At 39.7% G+C, this 10,998-nt stretch overlaps 1 protein-coding gene across 1 annotated transcript in view; it reads right to left on the bottom strand.

Moving 5' to 3' along the window:
• LOC117094789 (titin-like) overlaps positions 1-10,998 on the bottom strand; it is a 273,144-nt gene that overhangs the window by 51,439 nt on the left and 210,707 nt on the right. The window contains 19 exon segments of the mRNA XM_033230996.1: positions 22-324; positions 416-1,003; positions 1,116-1,412; positions 1,504-1,701; positions 2,137-2,241; positions 2,332-2,919; positions 3,087-3,374; positions 3,465-3,755; positions 3,847-4,134; positions 5,018-5,323; positions 5,425-5,727; positions 5,816-6,112; positions 6,475-6,762; positions 7,128-7,427; positions 7,800-8,102; positions 8,195-8,494; positions 8,598-8,873; positions 10,029-10,331; positions 10,643-10,942. Of these exon segments, the coding sequence (XP_033086887.1) occupies positions 22-324; positions 416-1,003; positions 1,116-1,412; positions 1,504-1,701; positions 2,137-2,241; positions 2,332-2,919; positions 3,087-3,374; positions 3,465-3,755; positions 3,847-4,134; positions 5,018-5,323; positions 5,425-5,727; positions 5,816-6,112; positions 6,475-6,762; positions 7,128-7,427; positions 7,800-8,102; positions 8,195-8,494; positions 8,598-8,873; positions 10,029-10,331; positions 10,643-10,942 (5,922 nt within the window).

Here is a 10,998-nt window from a genome sequence, read left to right as displayed (position 1 = left end):
TTGAAAAAGACAAATACTAACATGCTGCATCTTTCATTAGAACAGAATTTGAAGCCTCACTGGGTGGACCAATTCCTGCTCTGTTTTCTGCACTGACACGGAATTCATAGGTGCTTCCTTCTTGCAGTCCTGTTACTTTGCATCTGAGATCAGAAACTGGCGTTTTTATTGCTCTCACCCACCGCAGGCTTTTCTTTTCTCTCCTTTCTACGTGATATCCTGTGATTTCGCTGCCACCATCATCCACTGGCCTTTTCCAGCTGACAGTGGCAGTGTTCTTAGTGACATTTGAGACCTCTGGTTTTTCAGGAGGGCCAGGGGGACCTGAAAAGGAAGCAAATTTATTAGAAATCCATGATTTCCTAAACTCTGCTATAAATGTTTCCATTTCAATTCCCTCACATGCTCTACATACCAAATCTGTCTACCATTTTGACAGGTTCAGACTGTACAGGTTCTCCTTTGCCATAGTGGTTTACAGCTGAGACCCGGAAGACGTACTCATTTCCTTGGATAAGTTTGGTTGCCACATGCCTGCAAGACTGAATATCTTCAGAAACCACTGTCCACAAAAGTCGACTGGTTTCTCTCTTTTCAAGTATATAGGACTTAATTGGTGAGCCGCCATCTTCCAAGGGAGGTGTCCATGTAAGTGTTGCTTTTTCAGCAGAAACATTACTGATTTCAATGGGACCTGGGGGACCAGGTACATCAAGGACTGTTACCTTCACATGTTCCTCCTTCGTGCCAAAAGAATTGGTAGCAGTGATGGTGTATTCACCGGCATCTTTTCTAGTGGCATACTTGATAGTAAGCATGGAAGATGTTGGGGTTGAAGTTATCTGAGTGATATCTGATGGTCTAATGTCTTTTCCTGCCTTGGACCAACTTGATTTTGGAAGGGGTTTGCCAAGAATGCTAATGGCATTCAAAACAATGGTATCCCCTGCTTTAATTGTTAGCCCATCTTTTATTGTGGGATCAAGGACAATTGTTGGTGCCTCTGCAAAGAAGAAAATACATTTTAATCAGAAAAGGAAGGAGGCTTAATTTTTTTTTTTTTTTTTAAAAAACAAAAACAAAAACAAAGTACATAAAAAGTAAAATGGACCTACCATATTCATCCTTGCAAATAATGGTTCCTGTACTTTCTGATGGAGCACTGATAGCACCTGCTGTATTCTTTGCTCTAATTCTGAATTCATATTTTCCACCCTCAACAAGGTCAGTTACAGTAAAGGCACATTCTGGGACATTAACGTGGTTGGCTTTCATCCAAGATTTGGAAGGTAGATCTCGCTTCTCCACTATATATCCAGTTAACTTATGACCACCGTCATATTTAGGTTCAGTCCAAATGAGAGTCACTGAATTCCTTGTTACGTTAATAACCTCAGGTTTTCCAGGAGGATCTAAAACATAAAAACAAAACCAGTCAAACAAATACCAATGTTTTCTTCATGTAAAAAATGCACATGGGTTTTTCTTCATATAATGACTTACCAATCGGGTCCAGTGCCACGACAGGCTCTGATGGTAGGCTTGGCTTGCCCACACCGGCTAAATTGATTGCCATAACTCGGAATTCATATTCAAGACCTTCAGTTAATCCTGTCACTTTAAAGTCTCTCATCCTTATCGGAGTCTTGTTAGCTCTCTTCCACAAAAGGCTGTTTCTTTCCTTGAACTCGAGATGATACCCTACAAAAGACCCAGGGTTGTATCAATTCACATACAAAGTATAAATGCAGCTTGATTTTACAATATATATGTGTTGCCCAAATTATTTATACATATCCATATATATTGAACAAGTAATCATTCTTGCTAGTATCTATACTTTTATTACCTAAGCATAGTGCCATTTTTTTTCCTCTTGGAATATGCATAGTTGTTGTCTTTTTGGTTGAACAATTTTAACTTACAAAAATGGATATTATAATTAAGAAATACTTTATTAACTATTACATTAGGAGATTTTCAATAAAATTAAACATTAACCATATGTACTGAAAGAAAAACACATTGCTGTATAAGCAGATAATGTTATTGGTAAGCACACATTCCACTGTTCTCAGGGAAATATTTGTGAGGAATCTTGATGTAAAAGCTGTAGGGTAAGAATAAACAAAATACCTGTAATTGGAGAGCCACCAGTTTTCCTGGGGTCAGTCCAAGTTAGAGATACTGAATCGTGTCTGACCTCCACAATATTGGGAGGTGGGGGAGCATCAGGCACATCTAGAAAAAAGTAGATAATGCAAGATTTATAATAAGAAGCCTCCTCAAAACCATGTTTTGCTTCATGTCTTCTGAATTTAAGACACTTACCAAATGGATGTCTAGCAACAATTGGCTCTGATTTCAGGCCTTCCCCGACACCATATTTATTTTCGGCACTGACCCTGAAGGTATATTCCATGCCCTCATGAAGTCTGGTTACTCTAAAGGTGGTTTTCTGGACAGCTGAGGCGCACGTCACCCACTTGTTGTTCACAGAATCCCTCTTCTCTAGGATATAGTTGGTGATTTCAGAACCTCCATCATCCTTTGGAGGAGCCCACTTTAAGGTCATGGCTTCTGCTGTGACTTCATCAAATTTGATTGGTCCAGTGGGGATGCCAGGCTTGCCAACAACCTTTATGGAGATAGTTCCTTCCTTGGTGCCAGCAACATTCTTAAGTGTGATTGTGTATTTTCCAGCATCAGATTTTTGGCAATCGTATACTATAAGAGTTGTGTTAACTGCAGATGACTCAACACTGACTCTAGTGTCAGTTGCTAGAGGATCTTCCCCTTTCTTCCAGGAGACTGATGGAGCTGGCTTGCCTTTTATGGGGATCTTAAGCCGGAAGTTGCTGTTTTCTTTAGCCAAGTAGCACAAATCAGGTAGACCCTTTAAGTCAAGATCAGGAGCCACTGTAAAATAGCAGAGATAAATTACTGTTATTTTTAAGGCCAGGTAATTAACTTTTTCACATACTTCTAGCTTTTAATGGATTTTTAGATAAGGTAGTGAGTAGGACACAAGAGTGCGCTTTTGATGACAATAAAGGAAAAATGAAGATGTGTGGATAGAGCCTTACCAACATCATCCCTTGCCACAACAGTGATTTCGCTTGGGGTTCCTTCTCCATTTTCATTCTCAGCACTCACTCTGAAGGTATATTCCTTCCCTTCAGTCAGATCTTTTGCGGAGTACTGTAGGCTTAAGGATTTCATAACTCGTTGCCACTTATTTTCTTCAGTCAGGAAATCAACTACATATCCAATAATCCGACTTCCACCATCACTATGAGGCTTTTTCCAGCCAATGCTACAAGATGACTTAGTTACAGACCTCACTTTCAGGTCCACAACTGGTCCAGGAGTTTCTAAAGCAAAGGAGAAATGATAAGTGTAAGCCCCATATAGCAAAGGAAGGATGTCACTCAAAATGATGGGATGATGGTTCCTTTGCTTACGGGAAGCTTTGACAGCATCACGAGTTTCACCAGGATCACCAATGCCATACTCATTTTCAGCAAACACTCGGAAGAAGTAGGATTTTCCCTCCTCCAAATTAGATACTCTGAAGCTTGTTTTGGAGCACTCAGTTGTCACTGTAGACCAGGATTTCCTCTCTGCATCACGTTTTTGTACCACATAGTTTATGATGGGGCTTCCACCATCAATAATGGGAGGCTCCCAGGTAACATAAGCAGAGTCTTTGGCTATTTCCTTAACAGTCACATTGACAGGTGGCCCGGGAGTATCTGGATAAATAGTGGGTAAATAAGAAATGAATGTGTAAAAAATACATATACTATTAAAAATATATATGATTCTTTTTTGAAATAGACTTACCAAGCACTTTCACAACAATGGTATATTCCTTTTTACCACAGCTGTTCTCCAGGGTTAAGATGTATTTTCCTGCATCATATTTGTTCACATTCTCACAGCGCAAGAAAGTGTCAAAGTCAGTTGACTTTATGTCCAGTCCAATCCTGTCTCTTAGATTGACATTAGGTTTAGACCAAGTAATCTTTGGAGGTGGGCGTCCTTTTACTGGTACATATAGTCTCATAGTAACTCCAGCACGTAATATGAGTGTCTTCCTTAAATCCGCATCAAGTTCTCCCTCAGGTGGAACTGTTTAATTTTGGGTGAAGAAAGTTAATTAAAAATTTAATAGACAAATGTATTTCCAAGGACTGGCCTTATCACTCCTAAAATACATTTATTTTCTAGAGCCGATTTCTTGTTCTTTAAAACTTCCTTAATACAATCCTCAAAACCATTTTTCTGTTCTGTACTAATTGTTGACCTTTCCATTTTCCACTATGCTTTAGGTTTAACCAGGTTTTCCCTGGAGGATCGGTACCTCCTCTTTCATGAGCCTTATGTACTCTGAAATGCTACATATACTAAAAGGAAAGTAGATGATTGGTTTTTGGCTCCCTTTCATTCTTGTTTTTTCCTTTCTATATTCCATGAAGGTATTCTGCCACATATTCTAGCTCTCTTTATTAGTAGTAGGAAGAAAAGTACCTGGAGGATGACATATAATATCAAGTAATTCAAATAAAGGGGAAATTATCATGGAGAATAAGCAAATATGAAAAATAAGAAGAAGGGAAATTAAGATGGAGAGCCCACCAATCACATACTTAGGGAGATGGTGGATTGGAAAACAGAAACCCTAAGAATAGTAAATAGCTCACTACTTAGTTAAAAGGCCTCTTTATTCGTAAAATAAAATTCTTACATTCCAATAAAATTCTCTCATTCCATGTCTTTTAAAGACATGAAATTCTTATATATATGAAAAGCTTTCAAAACCACAAATCATTTGCATTTGATTTGCCTGTTCTACAATACCCTAAAGTACCCATCCAGCTCTCCTAAAAAGTACTCCTGGAGTTACCAAGTCTACACCTTGTAAATAAATTAATCTACTTAAGGGAGTTCTATTCTCCCTCTTAGAATATGATTAATAAGAAAAGCCTTAGGTATTCCCCCTAGTAATACTTACTTAAGATGTCCTTGGGATAGTGTTTATCTGGCACATCGCTGGGGTCACTGTATCCAATCTTATTAACGGCGTACACACGAAATTGATACTGTGTGTCTTCCATCAGGCCAGTAACCTCAAAGCGGGTTTTCTGTAGATTCTGTGGTAAGTTGCACCTCACCCAGTTATCGGAGTCAGCCCGTTTTACTTCAACGAGATAACCAATGATAGGGCTGCCGCCGTCATAGGCTGGCTTGCCCCAGGATAGACTCACGGAGCTACGAGTTGTATCATATACTTTAGGGAAAGCTGGTGGGCCAGGAGGATCTGAGAAGAAATAATGATAGGAAATTTTCATTTAAACCTCCTTCCTGGGTGTTTCATGCTGCTTTTAACACAGGATATGGATCTCGTTCATGAACACTTACACTGAGGGTCCCGAGCATAAGCGGCCTTGGATGCGTCACTGGGTTTGCCTGGTCCAGCTTTATTTATAGCTGTAACACGGAACTCATATTCGGTACCTTCTTGAAGACCTGTTGCTTTTAATGTTCTTTCTATAATAGGTTTTCTGTTGACCTTAGTCCAGTTAACAGCCTGGGTTTCCCGCTTTTCAAGCAAATAGCCGGTGATGGGTGAGCCGCCATCATCTGCTGGTGGCTTCCAGCTGACTGTCATGTGATCTTTGGTTATGTTGCTAATAACAGGAGGATCACAGCGTCCTGGTGGGTCTGCAGAAATTGATTGAAAAGTTAATTTCCCAGACTAAAAGGTAATATTTAAAAAGTAAAATGAAAAACCACCAGGACATGTTCCTACCGTATGGGTTTTTGGCAATTGCTGGTTCAGTGAAGACTGGATCGCCTACTCCATATTTATTTTCAGCACAAATACGGAACTGATACTCATGGCCCTCTATAAGTTTCTCCACGCTGCAGCTGGTGATAGGCACAGTTGCAGAGACTTGAGCCCAGTTGGGCCTGCTTGTTTCACGTTTGTCAACAATATAGTTGGTGATTTCTGAGCCTCCATCTTCAAGAGGCGGTTCCCAAGAAAGCATTGCACGATCTGAATACATTTTGTTGATTTTAACAGATGCTGGAGGACCCGGTTTATCTGAAAGAATAAGGAAGAAGAGTGAAGTCTTTCACTAAAATATGTGGAATGGGGAATTGAATATAGAGTAGAGGTCTGGAGACCTGGACTGCAGTCTTTCTATTGTCAATTTCCTATATGACCTAGGAGATTAGTTAATTTTTTAGAATCTTAGTTTCTTCATTTGTAAAACTGAGTAATTGAAACGTGATTTTTCTAATGCTCTTTTAAACTCTAAAACATGGTTCTGTCATAAGAATAATTCTGTGCATAGGAAATATACGTTAGAATATGTATGTCTTCTCCCACATTATTTTGTAAATCCTATTTACGTCCCATTAACCAAAGTAAAATATGGGATTCTAATGAAGTTTATTAGTTACCTAACACTTTAAGCTTAATGGTGGCTGACTTAGAACCACTTGAATTTTCAGCGGTAATGGTATAGTCTCCCGAGTCCTTCCGGTTCACGCTGAATAGCTCCAAGGTGCACAGATTCCGCTGCATTGCCATCTTTATGCCGTCTGCTGGTTTTAGCAGTGTTCCATCTTTCTTCCAAGAAACCGTTGGCATTGGTTTACCAAAAACAGTAGCATCCAAGCAGACATTAGTTCCAGCTTTCACAGTAAGCAATGATTTCATAGCCACACTTAGGTCTATCCTGGGAGGGACTGGAAAGAAATAAGATAAAGGACTTAATATATGCAAAGCTATATTATGTAATCCTTATTAATAATAGTGGGAAATTCATATGCTGCCTCTTTCAAGAATGGAATTTTAATGTTATTTCATTTTGCATATTTTTAATAGACAAATAATAACTGCATTATTGAATAACTATTGAAATTATATTGTTGCCACAGTTGTGTATCCTGCTTTTATTATGATTCTCCATAATCATAATGTTTGTGTCTATATATAAAATATCATTTTATTTTTCCTCTTTTCCTTAGGTGTATACTTAGTTGTTTATTAGGAAAAATGACCATCATGAATGCTGTTACATCTTTGCCTATAATACTCAGCAGAATCTTACCATTTTCTGCGAGGATAGTCACTGGATCAGAAGGTTCCGAAGGTGGGCTAATGTTTACTGCGGTCCTGGCAATAGCTCTAAATTGATACTGAGCTTTCTCTTCTAGGCCAGTAGCTGTGTACTCTTCCTGGGGAATCTGGTGAGGTGCAGTATTGCACCGTACCCATTTATCACCAGGAAGTTTGCAAGCTTCTACGAAATAACCAATAATTTTACTGCCTCCATCATGCTTTGGACGTGCCCAGATCAGAGATACAGTACTCTTGGTGACATCAATAACTTCAGGTTTCCCAGGAGGATCTGAAACAAAAAGAGGTACACTCACCATTTATCTTACTAGCAGAAGTTTAAACTTCCATATTTCACATTATCATCCCTGCTGCTAAGTAACAAGCTCAACAGGATGACAATTATCCCATTTTAATAACTGTCCAACTAGTATGCACTTTTGAGTCCTTGCTGTATGCTTTAAAGGAAATTATATGTCCTTTTCTTTTTTAATATGTCATCTTCATTGTAAGAGATAGAACATATTCTTGAACGGGAGTTGTAATCTTCAGATCTCTACTACTGTCTATGTCTTGGAGTCCAAATCTTAGACTCTGAGATTTAAATATGCCTCCATAATACTAAAACAACAACAACAACAATTAAAAAAACCCCAAAACTTACCAACTGGCATTCTTGCAGTTACATATTCTGTGGGTTTGCTGGGTGGGCTGGATCCAGCTTTGTTTAAGGCATAGATTCTGAATGAATACTCAAGACCTTCTACAAGGCCAGCACAAGGATATTCAGTTGACCGGACAGGAGTATCGTTGGCTTTCACCCACAGCAAACTGTTTCTTTCCTTGCGTTCAATCAGATAACCAGTAATGGGGCTCCCTCCATCACTGTCTGGTCTGTCCCATGCAACAAAAATACAGTCCTTGTTGACTTTGGTGACTCGTGCATTCTTTGGTTCACTAGGAACACCTGGAGATGAAGACAAGGAAAATGTCAGTTTTTACATTCAGTAACAAACTAGAAAGAAAACATAACTTTTTTTCCCCTTCACAAAAACATACCAAATGGGAACTCCGCAACCATCTTTGGAGATGTGAGAGGCTCTGAGATGCCAAATCGGTTTTCAGCACGGACCCGGAAGATGTACTCCTGGCCTGGGATCAGCTTTCCAACCCTGCAGGAAGTTTTTGTGACTGAAGCTAGAGCCGTGACCCAGTCCCCTCGGCTTACATCACACTTCTCCACTATGTAATTGGTGATGTTACTGCCTCCGTCCTCCAGAGGGATGTGCCACGACAGGGAGCAAGCATCGGCGTCTATATCAGAAATGTCAAATGGAGGCTGAGGGGGGCCAGGGGCATCTGCATGAACCAAGAGGAAATAAATGTAAGAACAAGGATGTGATGGGTAAAAATGTTTCAGAGTTTCATATTTAGATGGCTGTTTGTCTAATACTTAACTCACCCATGACTACAACTTTGATTTTCTGAGTGTCTGTCCCAGAACTGTTCTCTGCTGTGAGGCTGTAGTAACCACTGTCTTTTCTAGTCACATCTTTTATGATCAGAATTGAAGAGCTGTCTGCTTTATGCACTGCCAGGTGGCTGGATGTGACAACTTCATCTTCTCCTTTTTTCCATTTACAGGTGGGATGAGGCTTTCCATACACGTGGGCTTCAATTCGGAGTTTTTTCCCAGCTTTGATAGTAATTTGCTCTGGCATAAGGATCTTTGGTGGCACTGAAAGTAAAATGAAAAGATATTAATTTTGGGAAGGTGGTTAAGTTTCTTCTGGTGGAGAACTATACTGGTTCAAATTAATGCTTGTATTACCGCCAATTTTTTTTTTTTTACTTTAAGTTCTGGGATACGTGTGCAGAATGTGCAGGCTTGTTACATAGGTATACACATGCCATGGTGATTTGCTGCACCCGTCAACCCATCATCTGCATTAGGTATTTCTCCTAATGCTATCCCTCCCCTAGCCCCCCATCCCCCTGACAGGTCCCAGTGTGTGATGCTCCCCTCCCTGTGTCCATGCGTTTTCATTGTTCAACTCCCACTTATGAATGAGAACATATGGTGTTTGGTTTTCTGTTCTTGTGTTAGTTTGCTGAGAATGATAGTTTCCGGCTTCATCCATGTCTCTGAAAAGGACATGAACTCATCCTTTTTTATGGCTGCGTAGTATTCTGTGGTGTATATGTGCCACATTTTCTTTATGTAGTCTATCACTGATGGGCATTTGGGTTGGTTCCAAGTCTTTGCTGTTGAGAACAGTGCCACAATAAACATACATGTGCATGTGTCTTTATAGTAGAATTATTTATAATCCTTTGGATATATACACAGTAATGGGATTGCTGGGTCAAGGTATTTCTGGTTGTAGATCCTTGAGGAATCGCCACACTGTCTTCCATAATGGTTGAACTAATTTACACTCCCACCAACAGTGTAAAAGCGTTCCTATTTCTCCACATCCTCTCCAGCACCTGTTGTTTCCTGACTTTTTAATGATCGCCATTCTAACTGGCATGAGATGATATCTCATTGTGGTTTTGATTTGCATTTCTCTAATGATCAGTGATGATGAGCTTTTTTTTTTATATGTTTGTTGTACAGCCAACATTTTTAAAAACATAGAATAGGGTAGAAAACATAAGAGTGCACCTGATAATGAATGGGTATTGTTTCAGGAAATGTTTTTTAGTTATCTATGTGTTTGCATAAGTTTATTTACTGTGTGTTGTTGGCCCACCCACGTGTTTGAAAGCCACTGTTCTCTGTTGTTTTTCAAGTATTTATAGAGCTAGATTCCTCAGGGAGAAATGTCTACATATAAAAGAAATTCTAATAAACTTAGCACATGACATAAATGAAGCAACGACTACTTACACAGTTGTTCTTTGGCTTCATACACTCCTTCAGCTTCTCTTGGCAAACTGACTCCAACAGCATTTCTGGCCGCTACTCTAAATTTGTATTTCTTTCCTTCCTTTAGGCCAGTGACAACAAGGCTGAGATCTTTCACCACTGAGTACTCTGTCCAGCGATCTGCAGGCTGCTCTTCTTCTCTGTAACTAATGATGTAGCCATCGATTTTAGCACCTCCATCACGCAGGGGAGGTAACCAGGCTAAGGTGGCACTGTTCTTTGTCATTTCAGTCACTTCTAATTTCCTTGGGGGATCCGGCTCACCTAGAAGAAAAACATGATGTGTAAAATTACCTAGGTAACCTAATCAAATCCCCTTTGTTAATGTACATAAGAGTTTTAGTATGTCATTTGCTCCAATGCACATAGAACCTGTAGTTCAGTACATTAAAAGTAAAACATGTAAGATGAGACAGATCAAAAAAGTGTTTCATGAGTGAGATAGATATTTATTACACTATTTGGGTCTCTACAAATGAAATCTCTTTCAGAAGTGGATTAAAACGGTATTAGTATCCTGACCTTGCTGAAATAGGAGGCTGGAGTTAAAAGGAGGAAGAAAGCATAATACTTACTTAGAGGATCTGATGCAAGCACTGGTTTTGGGACATCTGTTGGGACGCCAGGGCCATATTCGTTGACAGCAGTTACTCTGAAGTAATACTCATTCCCAGGGACAAGATTGGTTACTTGGAAGCTTGTTTTCTTAACCTCTGGGGTAACAGTCGACCATGTCTTTCTGTCTGCCTCACGTTTCTCCACAATATAATGTGTCACTTGGCTCCCACCGTCGTTTTCAGGAGGGGCCCAGGACACATGGCATGATGTTTTAGTGACATCTGAAACTTTCAAATCAGACACAGGTCCAGGAGTGTCTGTAAAGAGTCATAAAATCAGATATACACATCTCTTCAGCGTCCCTATTAACAAA

Source organism: Trachypithecus francoisi, unplaced genomic scaffold (assembly GCF_009764315.1).
Source record: "Trachypithecus francoisi isolate TF-2019V2 unplaced genomic scaffold, Tfra_2.0 Lachesis_group13, whole genome shotgun sequence".
In the NCBI taxonomy this organism is placed as follows: Eukaryota; Metazoa; Chordata; class Mammalia; order Primates; family Cercopithecidae; genus Trachypithecus; species Trachypithecus francoisi.
This window is presented reverse-complemented; position numbering and strand designations above follow the sequence as displayed.